The following is a 23,522-nucleotide window of genomic DNA, read 5'->3' on the forward strand; positions in this document are numbered from 1 at the left end:
CTAAAGCTGGGAACATTTACACCAATATGATACTGGTATCGTGGATGGATTTAAATTTATTATGACAGAGGAACAACAAAGGGACGATATCTATTAATTTACACTTGATCAGTTTCAGAACCATTTTTGTCAGCATATTTTGTCTCAGAACTGTCAGTCTGCTCTGATCAATACAGAAACATTCAATGTAACCAGTTCACGATGCATTTACATATCACCCACATTTTTTTTACTTACTATTCAATGCAGTTTTGTACTATTTTTCATGATTATTTTCTGTCAGAACGGAACTTTTGCTGTGAAAATCTTTTGTGTTTTGATGATTTCATGAAAAATTCAGATTCTTTGCACACTCGAGGCATCAGAGCCTAAAACTCTTCTGCCTGGAAAGGCACTTTCTCTGGAGACGAGTAAAGCTACTTCCACTCCTTTTCCCTAATCTGTGACACCACATTTATCCAGTGTCCCCAGCACAAGTCAGTAGCAGGAGAAAAGGGTTTCATTTGTTTTGCCACATATTTCTCTGACACTTGAAATGAGCTTTTCTTGCAGTTGGTGTTTAAAATGGCTTTGGTGCAAATTGTTTGTATTCAAGTATTTTGTGTGTTCCTGTCTCTGGCATGGCTTAATGATTACTACTACTGTAATGTAATCTGAAAATGTTTTATGAGTTGTGTTTGTCATTCTCTATGTACATTTCATCACAGGGATCATTGTCAGGGCTGCAAAAAGCACCATTCTCACGACAGCACTGAGAAAAAGCACATCCAGGGGATTATTGACAGTTATGGTAGCTAATTCAGGAATTATATGTCTAATGCTGGAAGTCGATTACTGTTGATCACATTTTACTTGAATGACGTGTGTGTGTGTGTGTGTGTGTGTGTGTGTGTGTGTGTGTGTGTGTGTGTGTGTGTGTGTGTGTGTGTGTGTGTGTGTGTGTGTGTGTGCTTGTTTGCGTGGGCGTGAGAGTGTGTGAGTGTGTTGGAATGTGAGTGTGTGTGTGCGTTTGGTTTAGGGATGAGTGGTTGTGTGTGTGCGTGTGTGCATGTGTGTGTGTCAGTATGAGTGAGTGGGTATGAGTGTTGGTTTGGGTCGGGGGGGAGTGAGGCGGGAGAGGACAGGGGGTGGGAGGGGTGGGCCGGGCGGTGGACGGGGGGGTGGGTTCCGGGTGGGGGTCGTGGGGTGGGGGGGGGGGTGGGGGGATGCCCTGGATCTCGGGGTGCGTGGCTGGAGCGCTGGGGGGGTGTACTGGCCTGGGGTGGGTAGCCGCCCGTGTGGGCTGGTTCTCCCGGGTGGGTCATGGCCCTCCGCCTGGGGTGGGGGGTTGGCTCCTGGGCTCTTGAGCCTTGGGCTCTCGGCCCTGCCCGCCCCGGGCGTCCGGCGCCCGGGGTGGACCGGCTCCTGCCGGTCGTGGCTCCGCGGGGCCCGGGCCCCGGGACTGCCGGGGTCCCCGGCCGGGGCTTTCCTCTGCCCCGTTTCTGGACCGGAGCGTGGGCGTCTGCCTGGGGGGGCGGCTTGGATCCGGGCTCTTTGATGTCCGCCGGCTGTCTGGGCTCTGAGGGCCTCTCTGGCCTGCTTCTGGCCTTCTCAGAGGTCAGAGGTCATATACTGTATGCATGATCACTATCACCATCACTGTCACCATCATATTCACATGATCACGTTGATCTTTAATCACTCTTCACATACTCGGTTACCTTGTCTTCTTGTGGTGGTTAGACTAATGGTGATCTGTAGTAGACCTCTCTTGATGCACGCCCCGAGTTTACTACGAGTTACGACTAGCTATATTCAAAAAAAAAAAAAAGGGTTTGTGGTGTCCTTGCATTTCCTTCCTCCCCTACACCTCCTTTTATTTTTGTGGCCTGGTCTGTTCACTAATATGGTTCGGGAAAAAAAAAAAAAAAATGTATGCATGGTTCTGTAATTTTCTGTGTTGGTTGTCGGCTCTGTTTTGGTGTTGTCTGGATTGGGGGTTTGGGATTGTTCTTGGTTGCGTGTGGTGCGTCGACAACACTGTTTTGTATTGTGACTTTGTACATAGGTTGTCCCCCCCCCCCCCTTCTCCCTCTCTTTATCTTTCTCTCTTTCTGTCCCTGCTCTCTGAGCGTTTCCGTCCCGGTCCTGTCCGGCAGCCGTGCCGGATGCCAGCTTTAAATAAAGGCAGCAGCAGGAGGAGACGAAGTCTCCTCCTGCTGCTAACATTGAAATCTTTTCGGATAGTAAAAGGCTACAATCATACAATATTGCACGCCCCAGCTGCCGAACAGGACAAGGGAAGGAAAAAAAAAAAAAAAAAACGAAATGGCCCTCTACTATATCAGTTCTGAATGAATCAGAGAAAACTGATGGCCACTGGCCAGTCAGCTAGATCAAAAACAGGCAGCTGACCATGTAAATGTACAGTTGATGGTTCCTGGGCAGAAAGAGGTTCGAAGGTAAGTGATTGTTCTGGAGCTTTCTGGACAGAAGGAGGTTCGGAGGCTCGTGATGGCCCTGGGGCTTCCTCGCCAGGATGTTCAGATGATCCCTCAGGCTCGATGTCTGGAGCTCCGAAATATTTTAGAATTGCTCCTGCAAAGACAAAGCTCATTAGGTTATCAGGCAAAAAAATAGATCCTGAATGCATATTCTATTTTATTATTACAGTGTTGTTGCAGCAATACAGAAAATTAAAATTAATCAGTTTTTACATTAAACATTGTGATGTACAGTGTCCCTTAAAAGTTTGTACCCAGTTACAAAGTTGCCACTTTTAAGTTTTCTGCATTAGTTTACCAATTGTACTAAATAAATAAAACTAAGACAAATGAACCACTGCCATAACAGTCTAAAATAAGAACAAAACACCATGCCTAATATTTATAAATCACTTAAGACACACTAATCAAACACATTACTTGTATTTGTTTTTATTGGTTTAATATTGTTTTATTTTCTTATTGGTTTTAAATTATGTAGTTATTTTTATTCATATACCTGAAGTTTTTTTTGGAGCGCACTTTGGTCACTGTATGTAAAGGGCTCTATTAATTAAATGTTGATTGATCGATTAAAAACCCAACCAAACAAATTAATTCTAAGTAATCTTAAAATAAAGTGTAAAATATGTGAGAGACAACTTCCACTGGAAAGTGAGAGAGCAGACTGCTACAATGAGAGAGCAGACTGCTACAACAACATGTCCTTGCTCCTTATAATCTGAATAAACGGGTCTACGGGTCTGGATGACTTACCTTTATCTTTCGAACGTTTTCCTTCCTCAGTCTTCTTTTTCTTCCGTTTTTCCACGCCGCTGGAATAATTTCTTTCTGATGGCATTATGGTTTGTTTTGTTAATCCTCTCGCTAATGACGGGTAGCTGTCAATCATTCCCATCATACCTGTCGGCGGCCACTACGTGACGTCACTTGCTGTGTGACAGTGCGGTCCAACACACTAATAATGCCACAAAAGCACCAGCCACAGCTTCCAAGCCACGGATGGCCAGGGAACGGCGTATGCATCGCTTACGCGGACGACTCACACAGGTTTTAAGCCGCATTCTTGTGGAACATGTGGAAAACGTTTCAGTCAACAGAGTAATTTGTTGTGCCACATGAGGACTCACACAGGTGAGAAGACATATTCTTGAGAAACATGTGGGATGAGATTTACTTGTCGTCGTTCAAGGCTGCACCACCTTAAAGGTGCTGTAGGCAGGATTCTGCATCTCCGAAGAGATGACCCATCGAAGGTGGCGATTTGAAACCCAGCGCAGCCAATCCTGTCCTGTTTTCTCTGACATCACGCCCTTACGCAAGTTAAGCCCCTCCCACAAGAACGTGTGACGAACGCCCCTCGACCAATCACGGTTAGAGCCTCAGGGGCTCTTCTGATTGGTCAAAGACACCTGGAGCTGTCGAGATTCCTTTTCAGCTCTGAACAAAGACAGATGGAAAGGCTGTGTCCTCGCGGTAGTGCAATTATGCTACACTCCTAAAGGATTATCAATGGATACTCTAACATTTAATCCAAAGAAAACACAGAAAAATTAGCATTGACTAGCAAAATCCTGCCTACAGCACCTTTAAAAGTCACCAACAGATGAAGAAAGACTCTCTTGTTATAAGCTCATTGAGGAAGTTCAGCTTGATCCCCAAACCACAAGAGAGCATCCAGTTCACAGGAAATGTTCCACATTCAGACACTGTTGAGACAAGATTCACCTTCAGGAGTTTTTTTGTTTGTGGTCTGTCCCAAAAATGAGAAATTTCAAGAAATGGAAATAAAATGTTGACATGAATTCAATGGGTTTTGTTCTTCAGTGTTTTTTTTTAATGTGACTATTCATTAACTATTAACTATTACGTTATTTTCCGATTGCTAAAACACGTTTTTCAAAACTACGTTTTTTTCAAAACTGCACACACCAAACTCCGAACATCACGCAAATTGCTAAACCCTTGCATCCCCTTGCAAAACAACTCTGCCATTAAATCTCTGAACATGCTCACAAAATGGAACTTGTGTTTTCATTTGGAAAACAGCCATATTTTCACATGACACACACATACCATTCATGGAAGAAACACAATAAGCTTTTGGCTGAACACTACCAAGCATGGACAGAACACTGTAGAGCAAAATTGAAAACACAATCACAGAAATGGAACGCACTGAATTAATGACTCTGCCCCCTTCTCTCATAGACAAAGCATCACAAGTTTTGTTACATGTGCCCCCCACCTCGACGACGGTATGTGTGTGAGCGCTCGTCTCGGGCTCGTCATAACAAGCCCAGGCCAGCTCTGCCTTTCACTTTAAACATGCACCAAATATGTAAACATGTTTTCTTTCCTTCATTATCTTCAAACATTAATGTAGTCCAAATAACATGTCATTTACACATCCATGTAGTCCCAGGTGAATGCAATCAGGACCCAGGGAGACTGAGACTGTGTCCCAATGTCCACACTGTTCCCTATAGGGCACTACATAGTGAAGATGCCATTTGTAGGGCTGTCCAAATGTCCAGATAGCAAAAAAGAAGGGCGCTAGAAATTTCCCACAATGCATCTCGAAAAGTAGTGAGCATCAATGGTCCCTAGACAGCTCAATACTACCCATCGTGCATTGCAAATCTCCAGCAAAATGGCGGTATGGCGGGGTGAAGTGATCAGCAATGAGGGAAAAAGTAGGGAGCTGCGTGTCCGAATCGCCAAGGGATTCAGGGCACATATAAAGTCCACTATGTAGTCCAGCACTATGTAGTGAGTGAGGGGTTCGGGCATAGTGTGGACATTCAGACGCAGCCTGAGACTGCCTGCTGCCTACCTGACCAAGATCCTGACAACTACTTGGTAATAAATAATAACAGCTAATAAAAATAGCTAATAGTGTTTTCTGTGCTTTATCTACCATGTTCTCCCTGCATCCCCTCCCTCCAGAAGCTGCCTTCCTCAGCTCCTCTCAGCACTCTCCACGTTTTGCATTTTCTGTGTTGCTATCATTACTATCAGTGATTTGGAATTAGGTTAAAGACACTCACACAGCTCTGTAACACAACCCAGTGTTACCCAACACTGAAATACTGTACTGAGAAACACCTGCAGTGAAGCAGATCAATCATTAGATGGCGCCCATTACCCAGAAGCTTCAGAGAACTATGAGGAAGTCAAGTCAGCAGATGGGAAAATCCCAGTTACTGGAATTGGGAAACAAGTCAAATATCAGTCTTAACATCAGTGTCACTCCTGTTTTCTAACTGCATTCATGGAGCTGAGAAATGGAAATTACCAGTTCGGAAAGTACCATTTCAAGTTAGGGCATCAAATCTGCTTTTAGATGTGACACTTTTTATTGTCACTGATAAACCCGTGTTGTTCTCCATAAGCAGGCATGGCTTGACGCTCTTCTTCCGGGTGGGAGGACTTTAAACTCCTGCGTCGTTTTCTTGTCCCATTGACGGGAGGAGCAGTCCCCTGCAGGGCGGGCCAGGCCAGCAGTCACACACACTGCTCCACAAAGATCCTCGTTTCTCAGACTCGCAGCAGGAATTCATTGATCAGCGGTCCGGATCAGAACCAGATGAACTCAGGAGCAACATGTGGCCGTTTCTGGGACTGTTAATGGTGTCGGTGGTCTCAGGTGAGCTGCTCACTCAACAGGTTGGAAACCACACTTTCTGCACTTTAATCATTCTCTTCCTTCCTTTTCCTTACTGGTGTATTACTGTTACTACTACTAAATGTTGCATGGCACATGAATGTGTGCATGCTCTTTGCAATTTTGTAAAGTTATTCATTCACTGTATGTAATGTAGTGTAACACACAAACGCTCGTTTTCCTGGAATAAAAAGGAGAAACGTTTCCTTTTGCCATATCCAGGTATTCAAATTAAATAAAAATCGTGAACACCTTGTTTATAACATGATTATAATTACTCTTATCATTCTTCTTTCTTCTTAAGTTGAATATTTAAATGTTCAATTCAAAATCCGTTTGAGTTGAACCAATGACGTATAGAATTACTAGACCGCTCGCTGCTCGGCGGACAGCAGCGGCGCCATGGCAAATAGGCGCTGACTTCCGGTAGGGGCAAGAAGCTGTGGGGCGCTATGTAATCCAGTGTAAATACACTGACTTCAAGGCTTGCTGGTCATCACTGATGGGACAATATGTGTTATGTTATGGCTTTTACTGTTAGCAGACAGTAAAATCTCTGTCCTCGGCACGCTGTCATGGCATGTCATGGTTGTTTAGGTCTCACAGACAAGAAAAAACAAAGCATGTTTTTAGTTGACAGATGCTGAGTTTCAGTCTCAATAACTCTTACACAAAACGTCAATAAATTACAAAGGGCGCCTCCATCCCATCGTTGTGAGGTGGACTACATGCTACAAGCTCATTTTTATTAAAAGAATCTGTCTAACAAGCATCAGAAACAATATTAATTTCTACAAGCAGCCGGTCCTGCTGTGGGGTTAAGGGACCGTCTACAATTTACAAGACGCTGCAACAGTGAAGATAAACACCAAAAAAAAAAAAAAAAAACTAACACAAAAAAAAAATAAAAACGTAATACCACCAGTGGGATTCACTGCAGTGTCACCATAATCACCACAACCTTCATTTGTCTCCTATCAAATTTATTGGATATGGCGTTTGTCTTCACTGTTCCAGCGTCCTGTAAATTCTAGATGGTCCCTTAACCGCTGATCGAAATCAATGTTTCTGCCAAAACAGAAATAATGCCAAATAAGAAAGTGTTTTAAACAATTTTTCTCCAATTCAAATTATTCAGTTGGACTTTCACAGCTGCTCAGACCCACATACCTTGGAATGGTTGCTTTTTTCCTCCCACAAAAATGGCGATAAAAAGTTTCTGGAGGAGCAATTGTTGCAGTCAGAACATGCACAGTATTTATGTAATATATTTATGTAATAATGCTTTAATGCTCAATAAAGAACTGAACTGAACTGAATACCTTAACATACAGAGAGGTTTCTCAGAGTAAAATGTAAGAGATAAAGTAGTGTAATAAAAAATGAAGTCAATTTAAGCAGTGGGGGTCCATTGAATACAATGGGCACTCATTTCTAGAATAATTACAACTGATTGAGTGAAACAGCCAAAGGAAGACAAGAAATGGAAAAAATGAAAGCATGAAACACAGTAATTGCAATAAAAATTAAAAGTTTATTCACAGTAAATGAAAAAATGCACACAATGACATATTAATTGCACACTCCGTAGTCGCAGGACACACTTGTCTTTGTGACTTCTGTTTCCGAGGAGATAAATTAAAAAAAAAACAAACTCCTGGGTCTCTTGGCTTGGTGTTCACAATGTATCTCAAGCATTGTGACTTGATTGCAACACAGAAGTTTACTGTACCTTGGTAAATCACGAAACACAAAGTCACATACCGTGCTGGCGTCCCACTCAGAATCCGCTTTTTGCCCCTACCGGAAGTCAGCTGCGATTTGCCGTCTCTCAGGGGGCAGTGAGCGGTCTAGTAATTCTATACGTCATTGGAGTTGAACATTTAAGTAAACAGCTGAAGGTTATTCAGACTCTGTAAGATAGCATCAAAGCTGATTCTGCAAAGTAGCTGTAAATCCAGCATAAGACAAGAACAAACATCATAAAATGGCAGAGAGGCCACAGATGGTAAATGATTTTCCTGTCTTAATGTTTGCATTGATCATATTTTGGAGTTTGGATCTAGTGATAAAGAAACATCATATACATAACTCATATGGTACTACTGTTATTATCCTTAGAGATGTGGTGATATTACCATTTTTAAACAGACAAATATTCATAATCAAACAACAACAAATATGCTCCTTCACCTTAGATAAAGTTTAATGGAAGACATATAGAGTATATCATGGAGGATGATGGTCTTTAAAAGGAGATTTGAACCAGCTATCATTTGAAATGAGTTTATAATTTGTGAAATAATGGGATTATCTTCAGGTCACTATAAATTACAAAATTCTGTCTGAAATGAGAAACATACGGAACTTGTTTTCATTAAATTAGTTGCTGTCTTTCAGATAATATAATAGTGTGATCAGTCATTGAAATTATTGCAGATCTCTGACGCCGAGAGGCAGATTCGGGACACCATTTAACCTCACATGTTTATTTTTACTGTGCCAATAAACCACATTTCCTGCACACGGGAAAACATGCAAACTCCCCACAGGAAGTTCCTCATGTCCACCATAAACTCAAACAGAGCTTCTTACTGTCAGGCTAGAGTACTGACCCCTTCTCTGACCTTTGACCGTTTTTTTGCTGAGCAGCCTTTTTATAATCTTCCTTCTTGAAATGAAAACAATAAACTTCACCTGACTTTGATATTCTGTGCTCAGACCCGTTTAGACACTGAGGTTGAATCTCATTCTGAGTTATTTTTTCTCCTGCAGGCTGTGACCCCTCAACTACTGTCTATGGCTTCCTAAATGAAAGTGTACTTTTGCCCTGTAATTGCTCGTTTGTCAATTCAGAACTGCATTTCCATTGGCAGAAAGAAGAGAAAAATGCTCAAGCAATAATTTATTATAAAGGGCATCCAAACATTACTGACAAATACATGAACAGACTCACGTTATTTCAAGAGGAGAAGACCAACTGTTCAATTCAGCTTGACGACCTCACAGTGGACGACAAAGGCCAATACCGATGTAGTGATATGAGCAGTGGATACGATTGTTCATTTGTACATCTTGTAACACTTGGTGAGTCCCTGGTTCATTGGGAATATGAACAGTGTTTTACCGTCAGTGGATTAAAAACATGGTCTTTTAAAACCGTCCCTTCTCTTCCCAGAGCGATTCATCCAGCACCCTCCCGTCACCGGTCCTGGAGGTCAAAAGCTTTTCAAGTGCGATGTCTTCACACATGACCCAGACTTTGAGATTCAGTGGTATTTGAGTGGAGAGCTTCTCAGCAATTCACCCAACACCACCATATCCACCATCAGCACCTCAAACGCTTTCCCTGGAATCCACCTTTTCAACAGCACGCTCACCACCACGGCCAGCTGGACACCACAGCCTCGATGTGTCCCACCTGTGGCTCCTCCTAAACGTAACTTTTTTAAAAAAATTTATGCTTAAAATACACACAAAACTAAAGACGTGTTTGGTCGATCATTTTCTCTTGTAACAGTGTTTCTTCCCATTAACTGTTACATCATTGGAAACATGGGATGAGCAGCACAGCTTCATCGTTTTTATTGGAGTGGGAGGTTTAATTCTATGAAAACTTGAACATATTTGCAGTGAAGCAGTTTAATTCTTTATCACACATCGATAGCTCATGGAACAAACACACCTATGCATTTGTGGGATGAGCAGCAGAGATGTGCATGCGGGTCAGGAGGCTGTCGATCTTTGTGGTTCTTCCACAAGCTGCTAAATAACTAATAATGCTACCATGAAACAAATGATTGAATTAATGCCCAAGTCACCACTGGAGCAAGCTGTTGCTGCCCATCCCACAAATTCAGGTTCTCCACAACTGCACTATCAGTTAATAAGGAACTAAAGCAGGCCTTCCAGTGGTAGAATATTAATTTTAACAAAGCATTATTCCAATGAAGAAATACAAATATTCTTAGTTTTTGTCTTTTTCTGTCTTTATATTATTATCAAAATAACACAAAATATAGTGGTGACACAGTCAAAATGCTGCACTTTTTTTAAAAAAACAAACATTTAAAGATTATCTAGTATATTTGATTTTAACATGTGTGATGCAGAATAATAAAAAAACAAGTTACTCAAATATTTATTGTGGTACTTCATCCTACTTACTGTCATTTTTATAGGAGGTTCGATCATTCACCCAGCTCCACCATCGACCCCCAGTCCCCCACCTCATCGGCGCAGGATGTGGTTTATCGTCCCGATCGGGTTGGCGGTTGCACTTTGCCTGTCTTTTTATCATCGTCGGAAAATTGCGCGGTAAGCTTTTATCTGTCATGACTGGTTAATCCAGAATTGCTCAACACTTGCTGCTGCTGTTTTACAAACTCAATACTCAGTTTGCTCTTTCTTTTCCTTTTTCAGTATCTTTAAGTGTCACATTGTTTTTTCATAACATTTGTTTTTGTTTACTTTTTTATTCTGAAGGCAGGAAATGCAGTACAGGAGAGCCGCCCCTCTGGAGAGCATCTCAGCTGACAGTGGACGCTCCTTTGCAGCTAGATGATCACGTCTGTCACCTGGTGCCTAAAAGAACGGTCCATGGCAGGTTATGTCATGTCTCTCCACTTGTGGAGATCATTTTTGAGGAGACTCCCGTCTGTGAAGTTTCTTCTTTTTCCCAGTTCAACAAGCAAATTCTCACTGTGAAAAGCTACTTCTCAAGTGCAATCAATAAAATACGAGCAGGACATTATTCTTATAAAATGTCGAACAGATTCTTGATATTTACATAGATTTATAGCGGTTTTTGAATCTGGAGAAAGGGATTAGAATCAATGCAAAAGGTGTTCACAGTGAAATGTAATGTGCCTGAATTCAGAAGCCTTTGTAGACGTTGCTGTAAACTCCTTTCACTCGTACAATCAGTGCTTTCACTTTATTGCATTCCAAACATTATATGGCCGCTCTAAATGTAGCTCCAACCTGTCGCAATAAAGGAAAACACTGGTCATGGATGGAGACTCCAGCATGGAGAGGTTTGTTCCAAGCGAGCATGTCTTGGAATAAAGAGTCTAATACTCTTAGAAAAGGAGATAATTACAGACATCAGTGCAAATTACAAACGACAAATGGAGAACAGTCTGTTCTTAATTGAACGCCGGGTCACGGTGCCAGAATAACATCTTGTCAGTGTTGGTGATGTGCTGTCCGTTTTTTACTTTGGTCTGGTCCAAGAAAATCTAAAGCTGGGAACATTTACACCAATATGATACTGGTATCGTGGATGGATTTAAATTTATTATGACAGAGGAACAACAAAGAGATGGTATCTATTAATTTACACTTGTTCAATTTCAGAACCATTTTTGTCAGCATATTTTATATCACACACATTTTTTTTTACTTACTATTCAATGCAGTTTTGTACTATTTTTCATGATTATTTTCTGTCAGAACGGAACTTTTGCTGTGAAAATCTTTTGTGTTTTGATGATTTCATGAAAAATTCAGATTCTTTGCACACTCGAGGCATCAGAGCCTAAAACTCTTCTGCCTGGAAAGGCACTTTCTCTGGAGACGAGTAAAGCTACTTCCACTCCTTTTCCCCAATCTGTGACACCACGTTTATCCAGTGTCCCCAGCACGAGTTAGTAGCAGGAGAAAAGGGTTTCATTTGTTTTGCCACATATTTCTCTGACACTTGAAATGAGCTTTTCTTGCAGTTGGTGTTTAAAATGGCTTTGGTGCAAATTGTTTGTATTCAAGTATTTTGTGTGTTCCTTTCTCTGTTATGACTTAATGATTACTACTACTGTAATGTAATCTGAAAATGTTTTATGAGTTGTGTTTGTCATTCTCTATGTAAATTTCATCACAGGGATCATTGTCAGGGCTGCAAAAAGCACCATTCTCACGACAGCACTGAGAAAAAGCACATCCAGGGGATTATTGACAGTTATGGTAGCTAATTCAGGAATTATATGTCTAATGCTGGAAGTCGATTACTGTTGATCACATTTTACTTGAATGACATGACAGGCAGCGACAGTGTACAGTGTGTGAATGAGTCCTGAGCTCTGTGTGTTCAAATGTGATTCTGAAAGACAGCACTGCTGTTTTACTAGACTTGATTCGCCTTCTGATATAAAATCAGAGCTCGTTGAGCCAGGACATTCTGTTGAAGATAGAAAATGTTTGTGATGTTGTTGAAAACATGTTCTGGATGGCTTGCCCATCACAGATCAGTCAGTATGGATGAAAGAAACAGCATGTAAGCTGGGAAGGGGTTTATTCTTGAAATGTTTTGTATAGCTGTGTTGTTGTCTTTAATTCTTTTTATTTGTTGCACTGTTTTCACTTTTATAAACTGTTTTATGTACCACACACCAGTTTGAAATTGAGAGTTTTTTGTCTTTAGCTACTGAAAATGTGAAAACTTTAGGGTTTTTTTTTTTTCTTATTTTGGGAGACAAAACCAATCATTCAAAACACATAAAAAAAAAAAAACATTCAAAAAGTGTGTCTCCATATTTCTGTGTTGAACAATATGAATTAAAAATTTCGGTTTACAGTTGTATGTAATTGTGGATTATAATTGTGATCACGTTCTAATAAAACAAAAAATTATAAATCTGTATTCTATATTTGCGGTTTTATCAAACTTTGTGAGTTTATTTGGAGTATTTTGAGTTGCTCAGCCTCACAGGGGAGCTTATCAGGAGAAATGATTGCTTGTTAGTTCTTGTACCATTTATCTAAACTGGCACCGATCGGTGGAAAAACACCACAACTTTATAGAGTTATGGTATTTATCAGCCTTCTGCATTTACTCTCATGGTTGGCATTTATCCTCATAAGGAAGTTAAACAACTTTAACTGCCCGATCATTATCTTGTGTGGAATCTCAGCGTTGTGATATACTATCTGTTTCAGTTACAATAACAATACGATGGTGTGAATCCCAGTGAATAATGTTGAAACAGAAAAGTTTATATTTTATTCGTGATTCTTATGCTTTGTAATGTCAGTCTATCTGCCAGCTGTAATGGTTGCTGTGGTGGGCAGGTTTCTCAGGGCCAGATGTTTTACACAACTTGTCTTCATGTGGAATGCTATCATAGAACTGAGTGAGGTCGGATTGTTACTGATTAAATTTTCATAAGTAACAGAAAAAGTATTTTGGTCTTAATTTGATCTTTTTTTCTGGGTCAAATGAATGTACTACAGAAGAAAATACGAACACATTTTCTGCACAGTCAAAGGAAAACTGATGCTACTGGAATTTTTACAGTTGAAGTACAATCATATGAGAATATTTATACAATGACTCAATGTTGCTCAGAAAAATCACACATCAAAAATCGTTTTTCAAGTGATTTTGCGTTTGTTTGTTCACTGATATTTTGTTGTGGCTTCCCAAATTTTAAAGATGTTCCCACTGGTTTGTGAATTATTTGTTCTATCCATATTTTTTGTGGCTTACCTTCTAGTTTTGTGTAAAGAAATTCAATCTGTGATCCTGTGGTGAGGGTGATGATGGTTGTTATCATTATTGCCATTATCATTATCATTAACATGAATACTACTTCTACTACTACTACTACTGCTGCTACTCCTACTGCTACTACACTTATAATAATAATAATAATAATAATAATAATAATAATAATAATAATATTATTATTATTATTATTATTATTATTATTATTATTATTATTATTGTTATTATTATATTAATAAACAGTAATGACAATATTCTCAACAATAGTCTCAACAAGTCAGCTCTAATACCTTTATAAATTAAAGCAATAATATCGAATAAATGCTAAATTTAAACGACTGTAGTTTGTTTTCGTCTTTGCGTGTGACGTCAGAAATAAGACGCTGATTGGTCCAGAGCGGAGCAAACCTTTACGTCTGACGTCATTACGCCTGACAGAACCAGGAAGTTTTGAGGGCTGCTAGCGAAAGCTCCGACTTAACGGATAAAAATGAAACCAGCATTTAAGTTTGCGGTTGTTTCCCGAGGGTGGAATAAACAGGACGTCTTAATACAGGTAAGACACGTTGGAATGAGGAAATGGTTGGCTTATATGCTTGCTGAGTGTATGAAAGACAGGCAGTGTCTGTTAGCTTCATGCTAATGTTGTCAAAGAAGAGAATATGCTTCTGAGTAGTTGATAAAATAAAATAATTCCTTTTTATCTGTAACCTGGTTGCAATGTGTTTGTGCTGAAAAGAAGCCATCTGAGTCACACCGCGGTAACATGCAGCATTTCACTGTCAAATAAATGCTGTTGTCTTTTCACTGACACTGACTGGTAAATCCTGTGATTGTTTCAGTTGTGAGCAAATCGAAACTCAACAATGGGCCGACGACGAGCTGCTGCTGCAAAATCTCCAGCTCCTGCAGCCTCTGAAGCTCCTGCAGAGGCTGCCAGGGCGTGCAGCAGAAAGCACAGCATCTGCATGGTGTCTGACTTCTTCTACCCAAACATGGGAGGAGTAGAAAGTCACATTTATCAGCTTTCTCAGTGTCTCATTGAAAAGGGGCATAAGGTGGTGATTGTCACTCACGCCTACGGCAGGAGGAAAGGTATCAGATACCTGACCAACGGGCTGAAGGTGTACTACCTGCCTCTGCAGGTGATGTACAACCAGTCCACCGTCACAACCTGCTTCCACAGTTTGCCCCTGATGCGCTGTGTGTTTGTCAGGGAACGCATCACTGTGGTGCACGCTCACAGCTCCTTCTCTGCCATGGCCCATGATGCACTGTTCCACGCCAAGACTATGGGCCTGAACACGGTACGGCACTCACAGTGATTTCGTGTTTGACATTTATTCAGTTTTGTGTCTCTGTGTTAGAAGTGAAAGTGAGATTTGCTCACTAAAACCACAGCAAAGCTGTCATGTAAAGATAAAAAAGATGAGTTCTCAAATCTTTGATCTGCTGAGAAGCTTTTATTTCTTGAGACAGATCTGAAAATTTTTATCATTCACAGGTGTTCACAGACCACTCGCTCTTCGGCTTTGCCGACGTCAGCTCTGTGCTGACCAACAAGCTCCTGACCGTGTCCTTGTGCGACACCAACCACATCGTGTGCGTGTCGTACACCAGCAAGGAGAACACGGTCCTCCGCGCAGCCCTCAATCCAGAGATCGTGTCGGTCATCCCCAATGCCGTCGACGCCACAGACTTCACTCCTGACCCCTCCCAGCGCCAAGATGACAGGATCACTATTGTTGTCATTAGTCGTCTTGTCTACCGCAAAGGTACCAAACACCTTTTGATTAAATAAAACTATATTGAGCCTTTTGGACAAATTTATATATTCCTTGAATAAGGTTCCCATGTGGCTAAAGTTTATTTTTATGTGCTGTTCTTTCTACATTATGCTATCATGACTGAGACATTGTTGAGAACAAAAGTTCAATTGTTAGTTTTGTTTTATGCATTATTTATTTAAAAAAAATAGAGATTTCCACTTTCACAGTAACATATTGCCCCCCCCCCCCCGCCCCCGCCTTTTCCCATTGCTATTAAAATCTTTCAATTTATATTTATAGTGCAAAATAGTGTATTTTTATTTCTCATGAAGGATTCAACTCCAAAAGGTTTTTGCCTTTGTCAAGAAGTGTATGTGTTCATTGCTGTTGATTGGTTTATTTGTTAACAGGATTAATCAGTCACTCGTGGATCGAATTAGATTTATTTATTTTTATTACAGACAGACAATAGGACATAGAAGAAGTGATTTAACATTTGGTCAGATCCAGATATTCTCACCAAGAGAGAATATTAATAATGAAGAATCGAAAGTCTGTTCAATGTGGTGATAGTGACTTTCTGGAGGATCCAGTCTGTCCACTTTCCAAATCTCTGAAGATTTACAGTTAAATATCAGTTTGCAGCAGCCAAAAACATGTTGGGTTAAAGACAAGCTCAAAGCTGAATTGGTTTTAATGAAACAGTGAATGAGCAAACATGACCTAATACATTTTTAAATCACTTCCAGACACCCTGTGACTCCAAAATAACCTAATATTTGACATTTTGACATTGATAGACAAAGAAATGAGGTGTTGAGGTTTTCCTTCTCCTCTCAGGAATTGATCTTCTCAGTGGAATAATCCCAGAGCTCTGCCTCAAGCATCCTGATCTGCACTTCCTGATTGGTGGAGAGGGACCGAAGAGAATCGTGTTGGAGGAAGTGAGAGAGAAATACCAGCTGCATGACAGGTACCGCTGCATACTCGTATGTCCTGGAGGGATTTTATCAGGACGCAGCACTGAAAACTTTCCCAGGACACAGTCTCTGCCACACCATTTCATAATGGGATTTAAACACTATAAACTTACTTTTTAGCTTACAAACCCTTGCTACCTGTACTGCCTGACCTACGTTTATGATACTTAAATTATCTTCTTCACTTATTTGTGAGTCACTTGTTTTTACTACATCTTAACTACTCATTTATCTCTTATTGCTGCCTTGATGATATTTTACTGTAAGCTGCTGGACACCGTGGACTTCCCCTCCGGGTCATCAATACAGTCTATGTTGTTCTGTGAGCTGTAATTTGTTTAGGGTCACACGCTAGTATAGTGGTTACAGCTCTCACCTCACAGTATCCCTGATTGGATTCTGGTTTGGAGTCTTTTCTGTTTACAGTTTGCGTGTTCGAATACTTGTCGCCAAAAAAAGAACAGCCGTCACTTTAAGGTTAAACATTGACTCTAAATTGCTCATAGATCTTTGTGTTTGTCGCGTGTTGGACTTGTGGCCGTCTAGATCTAAATTGTAGGAATGATATGCTGACACCTGTGCCCGACTTCTGGACTCAGTGGCCTTGAACTAGATAGATGAATTGTGTTTAAGTAATGCTATAACTTGCAGTTTAGTATTTTCTGTGTAGCAGCGTTGTTGCAGCTGAGTCTCACATGTGTTAACTTTGTGTTTGCAGGGTGCGACTGCTGGGGGCTCTGGAGCATAAAGACGTGCGCGGGGTTTTGGTTCAGGGTCACATTTTCCTCAACACGTCGCTAACAGAAGCCTTCTGCATGGCCATCGTGGAGGGCGCCAGCTGTGGGCTGCAGGTTTGTCAACCGTCGCTCATTAAGAGCATCGTGTTGAGACAATGGCTCTGCAGACTTTCACTGTGCAGGAAGAACCTGCTCAACCGGCTGCTAAACTTTCCCTTCTGCAGCCTGCAAACCGCTGCTCCCACACAGAGAGTGGTTGCGAAATAGGTTTTTGGTGAATTTCATGTACTTTCCAATGAGGCGTGTTCACACATGAATGGAGTTGCACAACAATTGAGTTTACATAACTTGTTATCGTCCGCTGGCCGGACCTGTGTGTGACGTTTTCTCACACAGCAAAATGAATGTTCATATTCATAACAATTTAATTAATCACGCGCATGAAATTTCAATTACAGAAATGACTTTATTGTGATGATTTTAAGCAACCAGATTAAGTTTGAGGTAAGAAAAATTGTGAAAGTGCATCCGATGCAGACGTGCAGTGACTATTGGCCTCCAGAATTCAAGCTTCCTTATACAGTCAGTGATGCTGTTGAGTCCATTTTGGCGCTAGTCCCTCCCGGTCAGTAGCTGCAGCGATCCAAATTTGGTGGAGTGGGTGAAGGTTGTATACTTGCTTATGTTTATTGTTTACTAGCTTTGGTCATTTTCCCATTAACTCTTCTGACTCAATGCACCGTCTGCTGCAGCAAAAGACGAAAAGCATCTTCTCTTTTTGTTTGACATCGAACGTTAAAATGACCTGCCACATCATAAACAAGTACTGTAACATACTGTTGTATGTTGGAAATGGGAGAATGATTGAGCCTGTGTGGAGGACAGAGCGTGTGTGTGTGTGTGTGTGTGTGTGTGTGTGTGTGTGTGTGTGTGTGTGTGTGTGTGTGTGTGTGTGTGTGTGTGTGTGTGTGTGTGTGTGTGTGTGTGTGTGTGTGTGTGTGTGTGTGTGTGTGTGTGTGTGTGTGTGTGTGTGTGTGTGTGTGTGTGTGTGTGTGTGTGTGTGTGTGTGTGTGTGTGTGTGTGTGTGTGTGTGTGTGTGTGTGTGTGTGTGTGTGTGTGTGTGTGTGTGTGTGTGTGTGTGTGTTTGTGTGTGTGTGTGAGAGAAACAGTGCAGGATGAGATGTGTGACACTGGAGGTCTGGTCTGTCTCTGTAGACTGACGGGGGAAAAAAAAGCCCCTCTTATCGAGACTGGGAGACATCCGCCATGTTTAACTGTGGAAAATACACAGACAGGACAGTAAAATAAACTGTGGGACGGTTAAATGCAGCTGAACATTTATTCTGTTCACAAAAAAAGACTTTGAAACCAAAACAAACTGCTCACAATACAAAGGAAACAAAAGCTGGCTGCTCAGCGTTCGCCAACCGCCCGCTCAGGCGTTCGATCCTGAGAGTTTACTTTACAAGACAAATGTTTGCAGTGATTTAGACTGAAAACTAAATCTAAAACGCTTTGTGTCGATTATAACTTATTATCAGAAAGAGTTATTTTTATACTCCTAAGCTTGACAGCAGGTCACATGGTTGCCAGATCTCTGCAGTGGAGTTTATCCAAACAGCAGACGAGCGAGGCAGGAAGAGAAGAGCTCGTCCGGTGCCTTACTCAGCTCTTTTCTTTTTTGCAATCATGAAATTAATGATACACTGATCTGTTATAACATCGCGACCTCTCACCTGATTTTGTCAGTTTCCCGTATTACCGTCACAGGGACAATAACCTGCGGTGCACTTTGATTTTTCAGAGCGACAAAGTGTTATTTACAACACCTGTACGTGGTCGTAATGTTGTGGCTGATCGTTGAGTCACATCAGCCTTTAGTCTTACTTGGAAAAAAAAAGCTGATTACAAGAAAATGGAGTTTTCTCTCTAGCAGGTTGAAAAGCCACATTTGATATCTTGATTATAACGCTTTCATCAAACCTGCAGAGTGGAGAAAGTCGACGAAGTGTCACCGTTTCCTGGACGTGGAATTTTGGAAACACTTTATTGAAATATAATCTTTCAATCAAAGATAAATGAGCAGAGAGTTAAGAGCTGGATGCTTTAAGCTTTATCCGGAACCATCGCTTCACATTTTACTCGATGAATCTTTGACAAAGACTGGGACCATTTTGCACAAGGCCGTAGCGATCGATGAACTGGAGGTCAGACGCTTTGAGGCGTCATTGATGGACGTGCTTGGTACTGACACTTCCTGTTCCAGATCTCCACTCACGCCCGGTATAAATAATGTTTATAACAAATCCTGCAAACACACTGATGTTTTATGGATTTAAACAGCTACAGGATGTTTTCGTTGCTTTTTCCAGGTAGTCAAATAAACTAGTAACCAGGAAGATGATGAATAAACCTTTAAAAACAAAACTAGCACAGTTGGAGGCATACCTATGTACCAAAGTAAAAATGTTTTAGAAGATTTTGGAGAAGAGTGGTGGTAGATATGTATTTATTTATTAATTTCCACCCATTTTGAATCAGTGTATCTTTATTAAACAGCCTCACAGATATCCTGATCATTGAAAATGTGATTCTTTCTTACTGAAATGCTTTCATGCTTTGTGTGTGTCTTCCGTCTCAGGTTGTGAGCACTCGTGTTGGGGGCATCCCCGAGGTGTTGCCCGAGGACCTGATCACCCTCTGCGAGCCCACGGTGCGCTCGCTGTGTGCCGGCCTGGAGGCGGTCATCGCCCGGCAGCGGTCCGGCTCCGTCCCCCCTCCGGCCTCCGTCCACGCCCGAGTCCAAAACCTCTACACCTGGAAGAACGTGGCAGAGAGAACTGAAAAAGTAGGCCGACCAAAACCTGCCGCCCCAAATGTTCTCAGTGGGTTTGATGCAGGTCGATGTCTTTTTTCAGCTTTTTGTCGATGCAGATTAAACCTACATATATATACCGCCTGTTCAAGGACCTGATATTTATGAGGTGAAGTATGACCTGCAGAAATGAGGGAAAAGGTGAACTCCTTCACCATCCCGCATACAGATTCTGCAAACATCAAAGTGGAACTGGAGCGTGCCCCCGGGGCCTTGATAACTTATTTTACTCACATGCTTTGGCTTTTGATGGATTCCGTTATTCTTCATGACTGCTGATAATTTGCAGTGGACTGACGCAGTCTGGCACAGTCTCACGTTCCAGCTGTGAATCATACATGGTTTCTTGTGGCGTGGCGACCTAAATATTTATTTTTTCAGAGGCAATAATACCATTCTCACGTGAGAGTGACCCAGTAGGAAACGTTAAAAACAGTTTGGAGCCGCTGCAGATCGGCTGAATGATCTCTTCCTCACACACAGCCAGGTTTCACAGTTTATTACCTTCTTATAATCTTCACAAAGTCCTTTAGTTTATCAGCACAGATCAGAAGAAGCGCCTTCCTGTCTGCGGGTTGAGATGACGTTTGATTACAAGAGAAAATAGGAAGCTTGTCCTGTGATTTCTTACGAAACAACAGCCTGATAAATGTCTGAAAACAGCGCTTTTTGAAAACCACTTCCACTTCCTGTGTGTTTGAAACTTGTAGTGCTTGCACAAATAATTTGATAATAACGATGGATTCCGGAGTGTTTGTAGTACTCAGTGCTTGGAAATAAATACAACTTCTTCCACAGAGTGCACACTTAATTCCACTGACAGCGTTTCTGTCTGCTCTCGGTATTTTTCCACTACAGGAATGAGAGAACGAAACCTTTCCCGGCAGGTTGTTGTTACACAAGCAGATTGTTTGTGGGTTGCATTAGAACAAAAAAAAAAGTGTTTCTCTCATCACTGCACAAACATCTTGAGTCGGAATCAGACGAGGGATCGGATTACTGGCATGATGGGAGCAGATAAGCTCATGAACGTGCCTGAGGCTGTTTCTGTGCGTCTGGCTCATGTCGCAGCAGGTCCCAGTGAATCATGTCAATGCTTCCCTCTTCAGGTGTACGACCGGGTCCACACAGAGGACGTCCTTCCCCTGGACAGACGGTTACGGAGGCTGAGGTCCCACTGCGGCGCCGTGGCCGGCTCCATCTTCGCCTTCGTGGCGGTGTTGGACTTCCTCTTCCTGCTGCTCCTACGGTCGTTGGTACCCGATCACAACATGGACGTGGCGGTGGACGCCACCGGGCCTGGCGGGCTGTGGACGGTAGAAACTGAGACTCATTCCAAACGTGCTGCAGAGCAAAGCGGTGAAACATGAACCGTCTCCACTCCTCTCGCCTCTGCACTCGTGGTGCCGACGAACATTTATGAACGAGCTCATGGTCACTCCATACAATGTTTACATTTCTGTTTTTCTTATTGCTGTTGTGCGAAAGCATTCTAGCCAGACTGCTCACGGATTTTCACAGGGAATATTTAAATGGAGGCTTCTGGAGAATCTCCAGGTGCTTTTTCTCGTTTGACGGGAGTCAAGAACAAATACATTTAGGTGAGATGAGAAATCTGATCCATCTTGCAGGAAACCATCATGCTTGGGCATTATGTTAAGTTAATTCACTTTAACTCTCCTGCAACTGAATTCTAACGCTGCTCTTTAAAAGACTTTAATCAGATTCACTTGGTGCATCTGTCGGAGTGTCTTTGAGCAAGACGCTGAACCCACAGACTGCTCCCAGTGGGCGGGCTGAGGGCTGCACAACCTCAGATGTGTTGTTATCTTGATATCAACATGTATAGTATACATATCACGACAGACTGAGTGAACTGTAAACAGTAGTTTCCACACAGTGAGCGTTCACGCTCTGCAGACTGACAGGGAGGGAATTTTGATTGTTTATTCATGCAAAATGTTTGTTTTACTAATTAAAACATTTTCAAATGGCAGAACTGTTACTTGAAGGAACAGTTGTCCGTGCACAGAGATTACAGTCTGCTGCTAAAGTGTATTTATCTCAAATTATATCATTATCACAACATTAAACGTTTCTTTATTGCTCGCTCATCTAATATTATGCAGCCCTAAAACACACAGATTATGGAGTTCCAAATGACTGATAATATTAATAGGAAATAACTAAAATGAAGGCAGTTTGAAATATTAAAAGGTCAAAGAGAGCAAGAGTTGGACATTTCTGCATCACCGAGTCTTTAAAAGTGATGAAGGAAGAAGCTCCTGTTCCACAGCGATGCTGCTCTGACGGTGAAGCTCATGCTAGTTTGTATAAAAAGAAATATTTTAAATACCACAAACACAGCCTGATGCAAGTTTGAGGAAGGTATTTGATGTTTTCATCTTACCAGATCTTATTTCTGAGACTCGCACAGCGACACTCCCCAGCCTCGGCATTAGAGGCATCAGAATACTGAGCAGGAAGAGGCGCTTGTCACGGCGTCCTGTAGGAAACTGCAACTCCACCAGACTGAACTCTGAGGGCCTGGTTCTCAGGAGGAACTTCAGCAGCTTGATCTTTCCCATAATCCACCATGATGTTGCCATTTACTGATTTTTTTGGGGGGGGTGAGGGGTTTGTGTTAAAACTGTACCTGATGTTTTGGACGGTGAGTGTGTATTTCACTGAGCAGGACTAAAAGGGGGATTCAGCACTGACTTGATCTTCTAACATATACCTCTGGGTTTGTTTGTCTGACAAAAATCATATATAGAATTTTTTTAAGCAAACAGAATATGATGGACAGGATTTCACTGAAACTGTGAAACGTCCACGTATCTGAGAGTTATTACAAATAAACTTATTTATTCAGTCTTCTTCCATTTGTTCTTTTTTAACAGTTCTTGTGTCAAAATGCAATATGAAAAAGAAGAGGAAAAATGGAAAATAACTAAACTAAATAAACACTTAACTTTTTGATGATATTCCACTTATTTTGAGAAACAGATGCATTTGTGAAGTTGTGTATTTTGTGTTTCTGCCACTCCTTTGCTTCAGACGTTGCATATTTATCAGAAACCTGAAATTTTGAATTTTCTTCAAAATGAGTGTGTGGGGAAAAAATATTCTGCTGGCTGATGTGTGATTTGTCCATCCGTGTTCCAGGACTGAAAGTCAGGAAGTGAACTTTCCCCTCACGGGGGAGGAGGGGTCAGAGTGTCTGCTCAGACGGAGTCGAGGTGAACGAGACTGTTTTGTGTTTTCTGGGCTGAACAATGAGGATTTGCATCGGGTGTGAAACAGAGTTCAGCAACACCGTAATTATGCATGAAAATAGAGACTTCCTGCTTCACTACGATCAGTACTGCAGAAGCAAGACACACTGGAAAAACTAAAAAAAAACACCAGCCAAGTAGAAAATACACAGAAATGATCATTCAGTAAAGTGTATGTGCAGTATACAATATACAAGACGGGTCTTTTTTTCTCCTTAAACCTCACAGAGAT

At 41.6% G+C, this 23,522-nt stretch overlaps 2 protein-coding genes across 3 annotated transcripts; both read left to right on the forward strand.

The window, feature by feature from the left end:
- The first annotated feature begins 5,897 nt into the window (after nt 1-5,897).
- Nucleotides 5,898-12,792, forward strand: LOC115403295 (uncharacterized). The gene is made up of 5 exons (XM_030112156.1): nt 5,898-6,132; nt 8,926-9,237; nt 9,329-9,589; nt 10,332-10,467; nt 10,636-12,792. The coding sequence occupies exons 1-5, from the start codon at nt 6,090-6,092 to the stop codon at nt 10,712-10,714; spliced, it is 831 nt and encodes a 276-aa protein (XP_029968016.1). The 5' UTR covers nt 5,898-6,089; the 3' UTR covers nt 10,715-12,792.
- Nucleotides 12,793-14,075: 1,283 nt separating this feature from the next.
- On the forward strand, nt 14,076-23,464 carry LOC115403658 (phosphatidylinositol N-acetylglucosaminyltransferase subunit A-like). 2 transcript variants are annotated; one of them, XM_030112634.1, is made up of 7 exons: nt 14,076-14,207; nt 14,494-14,958; nt 15,156-15,426; nt 16,261-16,393; nt 17,119-17,251; nt 19,779-19,985; nt 21,122-23,464. In XM_030112634.1, exons 2-7 carry the CDS (start codon nt 14,518-14,520, stop codon nt 21,380-21,382), a joined length of 1,446 nt encoding a protein of 481 aa, XP_029968494.1. In that variant the 5' UTR covers nt 14,076-14,207; nt 14,494-14,517; the 3' UTR covers nt 21,383-23,464. The 2 variants fall into 2 exon arrangements, with proteins under 2 accessions (XP_029968494.1, XP_029968495.1); XM_030112635.1 differs by lacking the exon at nt 14,076-14,207 and having other exon boundaries at nt 14,707-14,746; nt 14,868-14,958.
- Nucleotides 23,465-23,522: the final 58 nt, after the last annotated feature.

Source organism: Salarias fasciatus, chromosome 16 (genome assembly GCF_902148845.1).
Source record: "Salarias fasciatus chromosome 16, fSalaFa1.1, whole genome shotgun sequence".
In the NCBI taxonomy this organism is placed as follows: Eukaryota; Metazoa; Chordata; class Actinopteri; order Blenniiformes; family Blenniidae; genus Salarias; species Salarias fasciatus.

Coding starts and splice junctions, on each gene's coding strand:
- LOC115403658 (XM_030112634.1), top strand. CDS start 14,518: ATGGGCCGACGACGAGCTGCTGCTGCAAAATCTCCAGCTCCTGCAGCC. Junction 14,959..15,155: donor AGACTATGGGCCTGAACACG/GTACGGCACTCA, acceptor TATCATTCACAG/GTGTTCACAGACCACTCGCT. Junction 17,252..19,778: donor GCGCCAGCTGTGGGCTGCAG/GTTTGTCAACCG, acceptor CTTCCGTCTCAG/GTTGTGAGCACTCGTGTTGG.
- LOC115403295 (XM_030112156.1), top strand. CDS start 6,090: ATGTGGCCGTTTCTGGGACTGTTAATGGTGTCGGTGGTCTCAG. Junction 9,590..10,331: donor ACCTGTGGCTCCTCCTAAAC/GTAACTTTTTTA, acceptor TCATTTTTATAG/GAGGTTCGATCATTCACCCA. Junction 10,468..10,635: donor CATCGTCGGAAAATTGCGCG/GTAAGCTTTTAT, acceptor TTTATTCTGAAG/GCAGGAAATGCAGTACAGGA.